This window comes from Solea solea, chromosome 1 (assembly GCF_958295425.1).
Source record: "Solea solea chromosome 1, fSolSol10.1, whole genome shotgun sequence".
NCBI lineage: Eukaryota > Metazoa > Chordata > Actinopteri > Pleuronectiformes > Soleidae > Solea > Solea solea.
The window spans coordinates 37,506,811-37,524,415 of NC_081134.1; the positions used below are offsets into that span (position 1 = coordinate 37,506,811).

Genomic DNA, 17,605 nt, shown 5'->3' on the forward strand with positions numbered 1-17,605 from the left:
TTGGTTAATCTCCTTTCATAGTGGAAGTGTGAGAGGATCTTCACTCGGCTTTGTATGCATTGTGATATTTTGGAAGAATTTGAGCTGTCACTCACAATGCTGATTTGGGTTTTGATAACACAAACAATTCTGCGTCTCCGTCTTGTCATCTTGTTGTCAACTCAGCACTGTGAGTTTATTGTCTTGGCGGCTAAACCTTGGCTCCAACTCTGTTCTGGTGAAGGTTCACTGACTCCGCTTTAACCGAGTGTCACCCGCGAGTCGAGGACGAAACGCGGCTCCATAAACACGGCACTTCTCATCAATGCGTCGCTGCGAGAGCACAAAGAGCCAGTGACAGATTGTCATAAGCGACTAAGGCGGAGTGAGAAAAAGGCTGCTGGGGCCTGCTTCAGAGGTTTGTGAATTGCTAATGTGGAACATATGAAGCCTGTGCCGAGGCTGTGACTGCCAGATTTCATTATGCCACCTCTTTCCCCTGCTCATGATCTCACTGCTGAGGCACGCTCGTCGTCTGCAGCGAGGCCCACAGTTACACCAGTTCTCTACAACTCTTTGCAAACTGCATGAAAGGCACTCAAGAGTTTGTCTTTTTGCTTATTTGCAAGTATATATATATATATATATATATATATATATATATATGTGTGTGCACCTTGTGTCACTTACTCTGGGAATGAGTAGAAGAGGATGTTGTGCAAAAGAACAATGTAGCCTGTGTTACTGGGGCTTTGTTCATTCCTGAAGATGCCACCTTGAGATACTTAGAGCAGTGGCTCCCAACTTTCCATACATTCATTCATTCATTCTCTACTGTTTACGTATGTGAGGCAACGCAGCCCAAACCCTGCACCTTATGCACAGCCACATTGGTCTGCGTGCAACACAGGTCAATATACTTTGAACCGCATGTCAGCATACAAGGAAACTGAATTCATCAGGAGAAAAAGGTGATTCAGTGTGCCTGTTCTAATGTAACCACTATTTTACTGATTGGCAAAGATTATAATCTCCCCTGATCTGTTTTTGTTTACAACTCACATACACAATAAATTGCATTGAAGCATTAAAAAAAATGTGTGTCTACAGGGCTGCTTATGAAGACAAATCTGCTTTTCCCTCGATCCCTCCTTTGTTGCCCAAATTAGCACCGCGACAAGTTCTGTAGGGTCTGCACCCATTAAGGATGTCATTTTTTGGCATAGCGAGTGCAGCCTTATACTTTTAAAGTCATGGCTTCAGCTGGGGCCAATCCCGGCTAACATTGGACAGGAAGGCGGGTACAATCAGGACAGGTCATCAGCCTATCACAAGGTCAACATTAGGCATGCGTCCACTGAAGGAACTACTACCCGTAATTAAGTTTAAAAGGAGTGAATATGGGCGTCTCCATTTCTGTCTGTCCGGACTAAAAGCCTCAGAGAGCCTCAAAAAACACAGAGTGTGCTTTGTTCAAACCTCTGTAAAACACCTGGGTAGTGCAGCGAGTAGAAGTATCTGGAACGGAATCTATGCGTTTTTGGATGAAAACGGAGTAATGTGGATGTAGCCTTAACACTTTTGATCTTGCTTTCCTCATGACATATGACACCAGGCCTCTCATCATTATGTGGTTAGCAGGGGATGGAGCCTCATACAGACTCTCAGTGGAAGTATTTCAGAGGCTGGCTTGCTTGTGATGGCAAACTCCCCCTGTGATGAATCCCTTCACACCCAGCCTCTCATCATGTCTGCTTACACCGAGACCTCAAGCTGTTTGGACATGTAAATAACACTTTCGGCGACTGTTTAGCTAAGCTCAATGGGAGTTGTTGTTGACTTTTGGAGCGCTTTGCCTAATTACAGGTCCCAGATTGTTTCAGGTCTAATGGCCTAATTACCACTGTATAAATTAGTCTTTGCACGCTCTTGCTGTGCAAAGCCTCCGCTACTGTATGCAATGTTTGGGCACAAGAACAGAGACAGATAAAAACAGATCTTTATTCCTTTAAAAAAAAAAAAAAAAAACAAGAAGAAGAAGAAAGCAAGCAGAGATCTTAAATAGCAGGAGAATGTTAAGTGCAAGCTCTCTGCATGTTCCCCATACATGTATGGCAAATGCTTTCAAATGCAAAAACTCTGAGGTTTTTTTATATGTGGTTAAAAGTGACGGTTCTAAAGAAAAACGAGGAGAGATGAGAGAAAGTGAGTGGTAGAAAGAGAAAGGCCGTCTTTGCACAATAAGAGGTTCAAGTATACATACCAGCACTACTCACTGTCGGAGCTAATTTGTTTGTCTAGACTGAACAAGTTGGTCAAGGCCCATCCGTTCTCTTTGTGGTGCTACAAGTCTTTGCATATTTGCACTGGGATTTAACGTTGAAGCAATGTTATCTCTTCAAACCATCTCAGTTAAGTATGAGGTCATTGTTCAAGGCTTCTGTGTGCTCATCGTTTTTTCTTCCAAAACTCAAGTTTGAACGAATGTTACATGACATGCTATATATTTAGATATTTCCCCTGCCCGCACGCACACAAATGTCACAACGTTATTTATTACTCTTACTATGAGCTACATGAGGTTGAACTTTCTTTGCGCTGCCCAACGGACAAAACCAACCAAATGTCTATTACGTTTCTTTCTAGAGTGTAGAAGACAACATTCTGTACTTCCACCCGTGATTTTCCACTCAGGAGGTTGGTTTAGCGTTGGGTTTTCTCCATTTTCCATGAGTAAAAGTACCAAAATAACCAGCACCAACTGTTCTATTTTTTGGCGCCCTTCCCTTGTGACATGGTAAGGGTGGAGCCCACGACAGTCAGCTGACTGGATGACAAAAACATCACTACATTGCGACCGGTGTTTCTTCAACACTCGCAGCAAGGACCATCGCATTACTAGAGAGTGACATGTGCACAGTCACCCAGTACCCTCCCCACCATTTCTCAATTTGCTTTCCTTCTCCACCTCCCTGTATCCCGGTGTGGATCAGGGAGTGCGGGGCTCCTCTGTGGAGCACTGATCTATCGCCCACATTTGGTGGAGTTCTCCAGATCGGGATAAGCTGGGGAGCAGAACAAAGCACTCAGCGCTGGTCCAATTCCATTCACTTCTGCACCCTCTCTGCCCTACCCCACCCACTGGCCTCCTCTCCCCACCCAGCTGGGGAGAGATTTACGCCGCAGTTTAGTAACTGGAACATCGCACTGCACTTCTCTGTCTTTATCTCTCATCTGTCTGTCTCCCACTCTGCAAACAGCGATACCTCTCAGAGAGAGAGGGGAGTAGATTTAAACCTCTGGTTAACTCAACAGGACTTTTATTTAGCTTTGACTCCGCCTCTACTCAAACACAACCACTCTAGGGTCTCTTTTTTCTTTTTCTCCTTTTGTGTTGAGATCTTTATTTAGAAATTGGAGTCGTCAAATGAATAATACACTATACATATATATGAACTAAGGTCATGTCAGTGATAGAATTCATGATTCACCCAATTCCTCTGTGATGGACTGGCACATGTGTATCACAGCTTCTCATTGGGCCTCTATGACACTGCATGTGCCTGTGTGATTGTGACTGGGAGGGTAATTCACCTGTGTTATTAATAACACAAAGGTGTGACACTGTTTGGGGGAAACCTGGGCAGCTTCTCTATTATGACACACGATGGGAGGCGAGAGGCCACTGACCAAATGTGGCATTTTAATGCAATTTTGCAAAAAAACAAATATTTCTTGTGAAGCCATTGTTCTCAGTTCAGTTCTTTTAATGTCAACTTGCCATCTTGATTATGAGCGGTAATCCATCACAGTGAGGTTTTTTTTTGTTTCAGCTTTGTAATTTAACTTTTGTCAAAGTTATGCATTAGCGCATGGTAATGTGGTTAATAGAGGGCCCCGTGTAAAAGTTCTCCTTAAATTGCAAAGTATTTTGCCTTTTGCAAAAGCAGTAGCTTGTTGCCATTTAATAAGCCAACTCTGGAGCTTCAATATTTGGAAAAACTTGTATAAAAAAAGAAAAAAAAGGTTCAGCTCTAGTTTTGCGTCTGATTTTCATATGGAGTTTAAATTAGTGGCAACCAGTGGCTGCGTTGAAGGTGGGAAATCAATCTAGAAACATAATGTATCCTAGGATTTAAAACCCGAAAAGCTTAAACATTCAGAACCGATGCAGTCATTTCATTGATTTAAGAATTAAATGGCATGCACCTGTGTGTAAAATGCTTTTTTTCCTGAGTTCCCCACAAACCTTTACAGACATTAAACAAAGTCCAGACAGGCCTCTGGAGGTACATGGCCATTATTTGGGTTAATGGAGGAAACAGTGTGTCACAGAGCAAAGACAAAGCCCAGTGTCAGCAATCAGACAAATGACTGCTGTGCTCTGCAAGGCCAGACAGGGGTTGATGCCTCTCTACCAATTAGGTCTTATGGGCCCAGCAACATCTGGAATTCTGTGATTTTTCTCCTTTTCCACTCTCTGCTCCTCTTTTCATTGCTGTCACCTTGCTCTCTCTTTCACCCTCTCTCTCTCTCTCTCTGTCTAGCATCATCCTGCTAATTCTTTCAATGTATCCTTCCTCTTTGCCTCTATAATTATTCAATGTGCATCCTCCTTTCCCTCCTTGCAGCATCCCAAAAACAAGGACAAAGTTGTAATCCATTTACTGCACCCCCTGTCAACAGTTTCCGCCCAAATAATCCTAAAAGACTTACAACCAGGGCTAGGTACTATCAAGGGAAGAGAAAGGGCAGAATACACAGGGGAAGGCGAGCGAGGGCCGTGGAGAAAGACGGGAGTATACAAGGAGAGAGGCAACAGACGGAGGGAACTTGTGTCACAGTGATTTGAGTCTTTGTCACACAGGTGGCGCCCAGGGGTTCCCCTCAGCCTGGGCAGAGAGACAAACTGGGGCCCATGTAAACCTTAAAGAGGATTAACCCTGCCGGAGCGCTTTAATGAGACCTGAAAGTGCCAGGCACCGGAGAGCCCCACTGATTGAGCCGCGCTTGATTCGGCTCCCAGCGCTCCAGCAGCCCAGTGGCCCAGCGGCGCTGCTGCAGCCCCGTGGCCTACAGCTGCCTGCTCACACTGAGCCACATCAAAGCGCGAGAGTGGGAGAACCAGTGAAGACAGGAAAAAGAGGAAGAGGAGGGGGGGGTGGGGGAGTGGGCATAGGGGACGTGGAGAGTGTGAGTGAAGGAGAAATGGGAGGAGGAGGGGGAGAGGAGGGCGCCTGGATGGAGGAATCCCTTATCTCCTCCTGAGAGGATGCTGCTCTGTGGTGCGAGATTGTCTGGAGCTGCCACCTGTCCCAGGCATCTTTGAAGGCAACACTAAAGCCTGTGATGGGCTGACCTCCTTCAGCTCCCATTCTTTTATGTCTCTCTTCATTTTCTGCTTTGTTACACCCCCCCTTCTTTTCCTCTCCACTCTCTGTGGCTCTTCTTTCTTTTTCTTAACCCTCTGTCTTACTTATACCCTCACACTCAGCCCTGACCGCCTTCTTGTTTCTCCTGTGATATCTCGGGCCACTACAAACATTTTAATTATACTGTGTTCATCAGCCTCCTCTTATACGTGTAGAACAATACTCACTTGCCACCCTCCGGAGACAAGAGCAAGATACGGGTTGCTGGCTGAAAGGATGCGAGCGCTTATCTTTTCTACTCTATTTGTGAGAAGAAAGCAAATATAAAAAGAGGTGATGAGACTTGGAAACAAACACAGAAAGACATGAAACAACTGTCCCGCAGCACACAGAGGTGATTATCGTCCTGGAGACTACAGGGCAACTTAAGGAGGACAGAAAAAGCTTAATATAATATGGGTTTAACCATCTAGCTGAAGATGAGCGCCCCAATGAGCCTTTAGTTTTCCTTGTTTTGTTTTTTTTCAGTATTGTGCTTGGTTTTATTGTTGGCGGTGGTGTTTGCTGCTTCTGGACAGACACAAAAAATCTTAATTTTAAGCTTTCAAAAACAACAGTAAAGTGCTATTGTTCCTGCTTACGTCTGTGACTTCACTGATTAACCAGTCTTACTGGAGAAGAAGTAAAACGCAGTGGCAGATGTTGCTGCAGCGATACCAAGAAATGCTGAGTACTCTTCTTTGAACATCTTAAGTTCTCTGGAAATTCGTCTTAATTCCTCTCAGCCCCTTCACATTTAATCTTGTCATTGTTAATGGGGACCGCCATTATTCTCTAACCTTCAGTGTGCACACACACACAAGCTGTATGGTGAGAGCACCACATGACCTTAAAGATGGTATGAAAGTGCATTCTCAAAGCACTTCAAACTCTGCTTAACCCCCTTAAATCATCCAGCTCTACAAAGGGGCACATGCATGTGAGAATATGGCCTATCGTACAGCGTGAGATGCCTCTAATAAGCTGTCTAAAAGGGGATCATCTGATTATCCCTGGTGCGCTGGTCCAAGGGGCCACAGCAGAACGCAGGCCCATGTTGTTCTTTCTTGATGAAAGGAGGTGGATGGAAGGAATCCCTCTCCATTGCCTGCAGTGTGCCGCAGGCTTCTCTGTGCCGGCACACCGCTGGGGGACTATACCGTGCCACCACGCTCAAAAAGCCAATATTGTAACAATCACAAAGACAAACACTTACCCATGAAACAGGCACATGACTCGTCACCCCAGGCTCTCCTCTGAGCTCCCCCCGGTCTTTGGGGGGGGGAAGGATGTTTGAACCTGTACCACAGCCGGTTACTTATGATGTATAAAACCAACCTGAGGCCGTGAAGTTTGCTCTAATTTCTTTTCCCTCCAACACAAACACACTCTTTATAAGAGCTCGTTCTTGCTCTCTTCACGACTCTTACTCTTTCAAGACATCTGGAAAGGTCCGTATGAACTGAATGACCAAGCACTGTAATTAACTGTAGCGAGTGCAGGGTCATTGTTGTGCAGATCACGTTCAGTTTGGTGACAGCTAGCTCATTCAGTTCAGTGGTCAGCTGCATTTTGATATTGAGGCAGACAGACTGACGCCGAGGCAGAGGCTGACGTGCTACGGACCAGTAGACCTGAGATCAGCTCGACACAGCAGTTTAGAGTTTAACCCTTAGGACTGGAAGCCCACCACCCCCACTGCTCTATAACACCCTGGAACACGTTTCATGCCATGGCCCTGTGTTCTTACTAGCTTTCCCAGAACACATGATCCAGGTAGCGGTCACCTTTGGCCAGGCTCAGAGGTTTGGGATACTGTAATACATGTGAAAGAATACTTCAGCCAGGAGACCCATATCTTCACTGCCCACTTCTTAGCAAGCTTTGATCCTGAGATCAGTCAAGGAAAGCAAAGCTTTAGTGAGGGGATTTTGTTCGTACAGCTAACCCAACAACTGCAGGGCTGATAGGCAGCCATAAGAGTCTAGAGACACACTTAAAGGACATCCATACCACTCCATTATTATTTAAAAACACATGCGCCTGTCGTCCACACTACCCCCAGGATTTTAAGCCAATGAAAATGGGTACATTTTAAAACATTGCTGCGACCACTTTCATTTGAAATGCCTTGGCAGCATTTTAGTCTGGAGAAAGAAACAGAGACTCTTTATCAGCCACAATTCAACTATCAGATGTGGAAAAACACTTTCAGTTTCACTTTCACATTGTTGTTTGTCTCTTGACCATCAACCTTCACTATTGTTGTTTCTTGTTTTGTTTTTTTTAAACTAAGGAAAGAGCTGCGGAGGAGAATACACACATGGAATGATTACATTATGTCTGAGACAGAGCTGGAACACTTGTCTAGACACAGATCTTTTTTTTGTTTGAAAAGACAATGTGTCTGGTTTTCTATCAGTGATCTACTGTATCACTGATTTGGCCACAAAACCTCAAGCATTGTCTTTAGGACTTGGCAAATTGACTTTCCTCAGTGCTTCCCTCCCTTTCACTTAACATTCTCTGCACTTTTGCAAGAGAGTGCAATTGAAAAGATTTAAGTCCCTCCGTGGATGTGTTTAGTCTTGCAAAGACGGCAAGTGTTTAAGAAAGAGAAACTTTAAAGAAGAGCAGCGCCTCTAAAGAAGCCGAGCTGCTTCGCCAGCAAGTGGGTTCACTGTTGCTGCAGGACCACTGACCAGCTAATCAGCACATAATGTAAACAGATGTCAGCCCTGTGCATCCCATTTACATTTCAACACAATTAAGATCTTAAGAAAACATTTTCTTTCCCATTAATCCCCATCTCAATCCTTTCTTCTTATCCCACAGCAAAGCCCCATGTATTAGTATTGTGGTAAGACGGATATGGACTCTTATCCAGTGTTTGCCAGAGAAAGGCAGCTAAGACTCAGGCAACACAACGATTAGCTAATGGTAACAATGGGGCAATGTTTCCTTAGTGTCTCCTCTTTTCTGCACTCAAGTGGGTGTAAAAACCAGAGTAAACACAGTCTTAGGCCACGGACGTAAGAGGAGTGGGAGACCACAAGTCTGGGTGAATAGCGGAGATTTACCCAGAGCACAGACCCCTGAAGATAAACCCCCCTAACCCCTCCCTGCTCTCTTCCCGTTGTTCAACTCCCACACTTCCCGCAGCTTCGCTACCATTATGAAAACCCAGGTGTGGGGAGGCTGCAGGTGCCATCGCATTTAGGCACATTAAGCACTGACACACAGCAGCGCTAAGAGTAATCGGATTTACCTGGCTGTCTGCTGCCTGGCGTGGTGCACTGTGCAAGCACAGCACAAAGACTTAGGGCCCCCTCTCCATCACAAACACAGACACACACATGCACACACCTGGGATGAATTTAGGAGGTGACAAAGCCCTCATGGAGAGGGACTGCCGCTGGTGGAGTAAGGGCTGCATGTGTGTATATAAAAAAAATGTGCGCTCACATGTGTAATGGAACCAGAACAGGAGCCAGTCGCTTTTTTACACCTTGTGGTGTAGTGGCGACAGATGCTACCGGCCTCTGGTTCAAAGCAGATGAGGAAGGGAACGAGGGAGGAAGGGGAAGTGGCGGTTTAAGGGGAGCCCTCTTGCGCTGCTGACCTTCAGACCGCTGGAGCTCTTGGGGATTGAGCTGCAGTACTGGGTTCACTCAGACAAAATGGGACCGCCGCCTTAAGGGACGCCCCATGTCTTCAACACCTGGGGCCAGGAGGAGGTGTTTTACACAGCAAGGCTCTCACATCTCAGATCACAGTTCCTCTTGAGCAGAGTCAGGATCAGAGAAGTGACAGAGAGGATCAATGAAAAACACAACAAGCCATCTAGGCTTTGTTTTTAAGTCCAACTTGTTTATGTTTTTATTGGTTTGTTCCTCTTAAAGACACCGGTAACCAATCTTACCAGAATGTTTGAGAGAAATTCTAATGAAACTACAAATTCTGACATTGTGTGAACCACACATCTATCAGATTAATTGAGAGTGAAAATGCTTACTAGTACTAATTAATGCAGCCCTTCATAATGTAATGATTTCACAAAATCAGCAAATGTTTCTTATCTTTGCTTGATACATTCAAGAAGAAAATAATTATTTGCCGTAGATCAATAAAATGATTCCACTGTTATATCACTATATCACTATACCTTCCCAGTAAGTAACACTTGCTCCACTCCTTGCTTCTTATGATTGCAGACTTCAAGCCTCTTGAGCCGCAGTGCACAAAGAAATCCCCTTGAAGCTCTACGGCCCTTTTGACTTTTCCTGCTGCTTTTGAACTCTCCATTTCAGACTGTGACTTTTCCATATGACCCCAAGCCTCACAGTGACCCTCCTCCTCCCCCTTTGCTCCTGCCCCAATGGCTTCAGTGGTCTGGAACCACCAGAGCTCCTTCACATATACCCACACACATACATAAAATGAGAAGTGGCAGTGTTGCTGAGTTAGGTCAGGTTGTAATGGGCAGTAATGTTCCGGCCCTGAGCGTCCTGTCCACGGCACCACTGCCTGGTTTTAAGTAACCTTTCCCTTAAAGAGGCACCTTGGTGACTACCAGGCACCCAAGCACGGGGGAGCAGAATCTAATGTCTAAAGTGGCTGAATAAATAGAGTTACAGTATAACGCTGGGGTCCACTGGACTTTTCATTACAGCCAGCGGGTTAAAATCACTCTGTCCCACTCAGTTTGTCCCAATTCAAAGACAATTTGACCAAACTAAACAAGCTATCACATCAAATCCAGGCCAAGGATTAATCCCATTCCACCCCTTACCCCTACCACTTAGCCCTAACCCTCAGTTCTGCACAGGTAGGCGTAGGGTGTCTTGATTCTTGGTGAGGTGGGGGGAGATTTATAAGATTGTTATAAGGTTATAAGGTTATAAGATTGACCAAATTCAAGGTAACTAAGAGCCAGGTCATACTTCTAGGTCTGCAAGGGTCGGCATGGCATAAACCTGACTGAGGTTGAACGAGGAAATTCAAATAGAATGTGAGATCGAGTATGCAAGTGTGGAATGCGGAACAGAACAGTGTGCATGTGCATGTATGTGGAAATGAATGCAGTAAGTATGATCTGGCCCTAATGTTACCATCATAAACACATTGGTTAGCATGTTGTGTGGCTATGCAACCCACAAAAAAAGCTTGTTTGCTGGCTCTTGCACAAATCATAAACTGGTCCACCAGTATTCCCAGACAACGACGACATTTTCTGACCTGTCTCCACTTTGCTGGAGACAAGAGCTCGATAATAAATGCCTGTAGTCCACGGTAGCAAAATAACGGCAGGTTATTCTCAGGCAAAAAAACACGCCACATCTGCGTACGTGATGATGGATCACGTTCTTGAAGGGGTGTACCATTTCGTAGGGCTAGATTCTTAACACTATCCCAAGAGAAAAGAGGTTAAGGGTAAAAATGGGTTTGGGCCTAAGTCCTGGCTACAGTGGCTGCTGAATTAACCTTCTAATCAGCCCCTTACTCCACAATCATCTATCTCCTGTTCTGTCTTTGCAGAAACACAAAGCTGCAATGTTATCTAACTACACTACTGTCTTTTTTCACCTTGTTTCTCAAAATTATCTTCAGGATCTCATTCAAGCCACAGCTCTCCAGTTTCACCTCAATCTCTCAAGCCATTACTCTCCCTCTCTTTCTCCCGGTGTAGCTCTATCGCTCGCTCGCTCGCTGCCGTTCTCTCACAGTCTCTCACAGAGTCCCACAGAGAGAGGGAGACAGAGCGGGGAGCGGTGAGGTTTGACTCTATCTGCGATGCTAAGAGGCTTTGATGTGTGTGTTGATGAGAGAAAGTACAGCACTGTGCTCAGACAGGCCCCTAATGAGGGAATTAAGAAGCGAACGCTGGCCGTTCCCCATACTAACTTCCCCAGCACAAAACAAGACAAGTGTGTATGCGTGCGTGTGTGTGTGTGTAGCACAAGCGAGAGAGGCTAATCTGTCAGACTTAATCAAGCATCTTGCAGTCCTGCCTCTCACCTACAGAGTAGAGAATGGCCTATAATCATGTCCTATAATCACGTTACTGAATAAATTAACTCAGAATTATTTCCTGACAAGTGGACTTACGATAGTGTGAGTCCAGGTAGCCATTGCGGTGGTCCATAGTAAACAGAGTGCCTCGGTACGGCAGGGCGTGGTCAGCCAGGTGGGGCAGGGAACTGTGCAGCTCCTTCTTGAGCAGGGAGGGACGCTCCTCTGTGGAGGTGGAGGGCTCCTCGTTGGTCGGGACCTGGGAGCTGATCGCATTGCGCCGCTCGCGGTGGTAAGGTGTGCCTGAACTCTCGTCCTCTGTTAGGAAAAAAAAAAGAGGAGAACATGAATTTGATGTTGGCTCGATACTATCTTTGTTTCAAATACCAATATTGCAACCTTGAGTATCTACCGTTAACGATATAAGTATGATACTACTCTGTATCATATAGCAAGGAAGAAGACTTACATATATGAATTGTTTACTAAAGGGTTTTATGTTTATGGATCAGATTTTATATTATCTTTTTCCAATATCCAGTAATGTGATTTTGACCAGTATTGGACTGATACTGATACTGAGTATTGAATCGGCTCATCCAATATGATTTGCCAGTTTTAGAATTGCACCAAAGTCCAGACATTTTCCAGTAATTCTCCAAAGGGGACTGCATGTAAGAACACAAAAGTCATTCTTCACAATTTTCAGAATTTCTCCTGCAAGCTCCATTGGTACATTTCTGGATCAAATCAGCCCATGCAAGAACAAAACAGGAAAAGTTCTAGATATTTCAGAGCAAACAAGAGTGCATGTGAGTGTGAGATGGGCTGCAGGTGTGCATGATTGAGTGAATGACATGTGTGGGAGAGTGTAGGTGGATCCTGGGAGCTGATTGGTCCTGCACAGGAGGTGCCAGTACAAGAGGCCTGATCGTCCCAGCTGCAGCGGACTTCGTCAAACCACTCACAGCCAGACTACCAGCAGACATTTTGAACTTGATTTAAAAAAAAAAAAAAACCTTTAAAAATGTTTTGCTTTATGTGGTTTCTTGGGAGATGGGAAGAGGGAGTCTCCTTGTTCATGTTGTGATCAGGTTTCCCCCTAGGCCTGGTTGAAACAAGGGCAAATATCCTTGATGCATCCTCCATGCTAAACTGAGATGATACTCTTGCCTGAATTTCCCTCCTGCTGAATTTCCCTGATGTTCTCATACATAGTTATTGTACATCCTGTTTGGAAAATTGGTAGAGATGAGCCATTAGTCAAAATCAATTAATTGGATAATGGTAAATGAAAAACTTAAACTCGGACATGATCCAAAAGCCCTTATTATCATAAATTAAGCACCAGAGAATGTGAGTGAGGGTTGCAGTAATAATATGAGCCATGTGGGATTATTTTAAGATTAAAGAAGAAAAAATGTGGTATTGTGCAGTCGCTAATACTTGGCTTTGACATTTTCTGGAAATTTCTATTTTTACGTTTGAAAACTGCTTTTCTCTCTCACACACACACAAAATGCCCCCAAAAATATGATAAGAAAGTCCGTTCACGTAGAGTGAGCAGTTAAAGGGAGGAGAAGGGGATCAGCTTTGTACACCTGAAACCTACTGAGCATCACAGGCCTAAATCTGCCAGGGTTTGCCTTCCGCAGCGCCAGACATGGGAGTTCAGAGGCATCACTGATGGAAAAAATCCCGACCTCTTAATTTTGCAGAAATTTGGGCACAGTTCCCCAAAGGTCTGATCTTAAGTTGAGCTCTGCCTTTTGTTTTTATAAAGAAATTAATTCCCATGGAGGAGGCAACGCAGGCCTGCATTCCAAACTGTCCATTAACCAGCGTCATGAGTAGTTTCAACCCTGCCCTCCTTCTCTCTCTCTCTCTCTCTCTCTCTCTCTCTCTCGCTCTCTGTTCTCAAAATATCTTTTTTTCTCTGTCTGGGGGCAAAACTAGAAGGAGTGGGGTTTCTGGAGAAAACTCACTGGCATTATGGGTAAAGGGGCTAAATAAGGAGTTGAGTTCAGGGGCTGAGCTCCACCCCAAAGAATATGACCTTCTGCCTTTGGCGTGACCTTTGAACTGACATGTATAAAGGTTAGTTAGCCTCCTGACCTGGAATTAGACTTTTCTGTGGTGTGGTACTTCACAGACTTGATTAAATCTGTAATATAAAGTTAGGTTGTTTCTGGTTTTTTACATTTAAACCTGTGCGTTTATATTGACAGTAATCTTAAATGTATATGTTTTGCTGTGTCATTGTTAAAAAAAGTGTGTGGAAGAAGTGAGCACATTTTATTAAGACAACTCTCTTAGTTTGGTTTGGATTAACTTAATTCAAGTTTTTTTTTTTCTCTACCTTGTTTAGTAACATGTTAAAATTACAGTTAGTAGTGTGTAAATTGTATTTTGTAGAATCCACTCCTCATAATCAACTCTTTCATCAAGTCTGATCCACAAAGTTCGCTCTCGTCTCTCTATTCAATCCCCGATTCCTTCATTAGCTGCCGCTTCAAACAGTCCCAGTGTTCAGCCCTGATTATATGCAATTATGATTTCACCGCCGACAGTGTTGGTTATCAGTGCGCTCTGTTGCCCTTTCTTCCATTAACGTCGCTCACAGAAAACCTTGCGAAACACTGCAGTGCCGGTGCCACTTGCAGCTCCCCCACCATGCGCTGCAACCAAACAGCATCCAACTGCCAATTAAGAACAGAGCAGAGGGCCAGATTAAAGAGCACTACCTGAAGTACAGAGGAGGACCAGCATAATGCTGTGCCACTTCACCGAAGAAGAGAGGCGATCAGAAAGGGGGGGAGGTTAAGAGAGAGACAAACAGGAAGAGAGAATAAGATTGAGAGAGGCGAGGAGAGAAGAGAGCAGGAGGAGCAACCCCCGGGTCCCGATTTTATTCCCCTCACTCTCCCACATTCATTACCTGCATTCCGGGGCCAGACTGTGCCCTGGCACAGTACTGGCAGCAGTTTCAAGGATTCTTAATGCGGAACTGACAGCCAGAGAGGCAAACCTCTCTCATCCGCAGGAAATGACAGTGTCAGTTATGATATAAGTATTTAATCCTATACGGCACAGCCAGTGATCTTATTAAGGGAATAATGGCACTTATACGGTTAAAGCTGGATTAATAGGTCTGCTCTTGCAAAGCGCAATATTAACATAAAGGGATTTGAAAATTGGGTTCATCTCTTGACATGGAATGAAAGAAGTGGAAACTGTAAACTATGCTGGGAGCGAGCACTGCTCAGGGCAGAGCATGTAGCTGTGTGTATGGTGCAGCCTGCCACTGTGTGCTCTATGCTCTTTCACATCCGGCATATCATACTGATATTTGACGATTAAGAATTATTTGAGGTGTCACAGTTTGGATCCACCGAAATGACACAAACATATAAAATGAGGCAGCGGTGATGATTTTTCTCTATGGAATTTGGTACTAGAAAATAAGACAGTAGCAAACTTCATTTTCCAGCCAGAAAAGGTTGACCAATGCTAAGATAAAATGGTGAGCAAATTCTTAATATACTGCAGAGTTAGGCGAGCGTTGATTTCATTGAGCCATTTGTTAAGTGGCTAAAATCAGTTATTCCTTGATTCCCTATGGCAGCAGTGTTTTCAGTGAGAGCGTGCATTAATGTCCCAGGCTGGATCTCAACGATGGCTGAAGTCAGTGCTGACAATGTGTAAATACCTCCATAAAATATCTTCATCCAAACTTACTAAACACAACTGGATTCAACTGCTCAGTTCTGAAAATATCCACTATTTCCACCCATGCTGTCTTCCCTTCTTTTCTCTTCTTCCCCCCACTGCTATTCAGATATGACTCTCTCCTCCAAGGGAGGTCAAGCGACTAACAGTTCAATCACAGCTGTGTCACACCAGCCCCCTCCAGTCACCACAGTGAACTCACAGAGGGGGGTTCATCATTTGACCATATACCACCTTAAGGGGCTTCATTGCTTTCCTTCATAGCACCTTAAATGGTTAAACAAACACTCAGCAGCACAAGGGTCAATTGACTCCCCTGACCAGAGGAAGAGTCTCAAGTAAGGTTTCTCTCTTACACCTGCTGGCGGAAACCTTTGTATCCTCATAACATGTCAAATATCTGTCAAAAATGGGGTAATCAAGAAAGAGCAGACACAGGTAAACACGTGCAACTTTGAAAAGTTCAACCCTGCAACACTTCTCTAACTCTGACCATCCGCCCAACAGACCCGCTCCCCTTTCCCCTCCCTCATTTTTTATTCCACTTTTATTTCCTCTTTTCCCATGGTTGCTGCATCCAGTCCTCTACCAGTTTGCAGGTCTATTCAGTCCAACACAAAAGCAGCAGGCCGGTCCTCTGTGGACCAGAGGAAAGCATGCCTCTCAAAAAAAAAAAAAAAAAACCCAGAAAAAGAACCATCCTGCTCTCTCTCTATGGTGATTGAATTTCTTAACATCTTTTCAAAAAGCGCTTAAATGCCTGGAGGCGAGAGGAAGAAACAAGCTAATGGTGGATGGGGAGCACTGAACAAATTTCAGAGCCCTTTCCTGCTCGCGTTTGAGGTTGAAAGCGAGCTCCTGCCTTTCAAGTTTCAAAGTCCTCCTTCCTCCTGCAGTGTCACTGAAGGATTTGAAAAGAAGGTAATTGTGCTCACTGCCATCCTGATCAGAGCACACGCCCCAGCTCTAGTATTTCAGGAGCTTTCTCTGCCACTATAATGGTACCTGGTGCTCCATTCCTGCATTCTTCCTCCCTTACTTCTTTTTCCCCTCTCTCTCTCTAACCCTCTACAAATGCACTCTCTCTTACTCTCCCTCACTTGCTTTTTATCCGCCTTTCACCCCTAGCAAGCCACTCATTAAATTCCTAAAGCCTAGGTTTCCCCCTTTTCTCCCCTTGTCTGGAGTCTCTATTGTAAAACTCAGGGTTCAAATACCTTCAGAGAAAACCCTATGCTTGGCCTTTAATATGGCGGAATCTAAAAGCGAGCATGGATGCAATGACAAAATGAAATTTTAAAAGAGATAATGAGATATGGAGTGGGGCCAGCTCCTTTTTGAGAGTTGGGCTCTGGGACAAAGGGTGGGGCTGAAGTTAAGGATGCCCAGGCAATTCAAAGAAATGAAAAGAGAAAACAAAAACCCTCGGCTTGTTGTTTTTGAAGGTATTTTCTAGAGGCAGAGGTTAAGAACAAGGACTGCTGTTCCTCCACATGCCAAACTGTCCTTGACTCTCAAGCATCTGATTTGCCCTCCAGCCCCGAACTCATTCACACAGCGAGTATCTAAAGCCGAGATGTGTGTTTCCCGGGTGCACAAAGGGCCACTGCTCACCGCAACGCTTTCTCTCCGTTAGTGCCTAAACATCAGAAGAATGTTGTTGCACCTCTGAGCCAAAGCCAGACATATGCTCTGTTCCACCTTCGAACTTCTCAAAGCCTTGTTGTCAGTGGCACAAACAGATTCTGGCTGGAGAGTGAAACAAGGAGGAGAGGAGTGGCGGATATACAGTGGTATCACAAAACACTTCTTCAAAGGCCCTCTCCTCCTGTGCAATAATCTCTTGCTCCTTTTTTTTCTTTCTCTTGCAAATCAACTCCCAGGAAAGACTCAAGACTCCCCAATTAACAATGAGAGGGGGAAGAAAAATTCCAGCAGCTGGCTAGAGTTTAATAAGAGCACCTCTCCAAGCAGCTTAGGCTTATGTACCTGATTCACCGGCCCTGGCATTGATGCTATAGACAGAGGGAATCATTCACGATTAGTGCAGACTGGAAGACAAGGGAGGGAAGAGAGAGAGCGCTCAAACTCCACCAAACCCAACATGACAAGAGCGCAGAGGGGGATTACTGCAATTGTGTGAGGTATTTTTCTGATCAACTTCTTGGCTACTGGGCTCCGTGCCACAAACGGCTTGGTGCCTTCCCCGCAACTGAGTTCAGTTCTGCATAATGTGAAGGTTACAGAGTCCTCATGCAGTTGTTTGTGTCTGGGTAAACATGGTGACATTTGGGGACACTCACTTCACAAACGAGGCCGCATCTATGCTACTTCAGAGTTGTTTTTGTTTTTTGCTCTGGATATGCCTGCTGTCCACAAAATCCCAGCCTTTTAGAGCTCTAAGAATAGAGTTTAAAAACACTGCTGGTTTCAATCTCTTTTAAGAAATCTATGTGACAACAATCCACTTCCTG

At 44.7% G+C, this 17,605-nt stretch overlaps 1 protein-coding gene across 2 annotated transcripts in view; it reads right to left on the reverse strand.

Moving 5' to 3' along the window:
• gli3 (GLI family zinc finger 3) overlaps window positions 1–17,605 on the reverse strand; it is a 111,622-nt gene that overhangs the window by 56,743 nt on the left and 37,274 nt on the right. For both annotated transcript variants that reach the window (XM_058626383.1, XM_058626382.1), the window contains exon 3: window positions 11,499–11,720. In XM_058626383.1, the coding sequence (XP_058482366.1) occupies window positions 11,499–11,720 (222 nt within the window). The remainder of the gene's footprint in view (window positions 1–11,498; window positions 11,721–17,605) is intronic.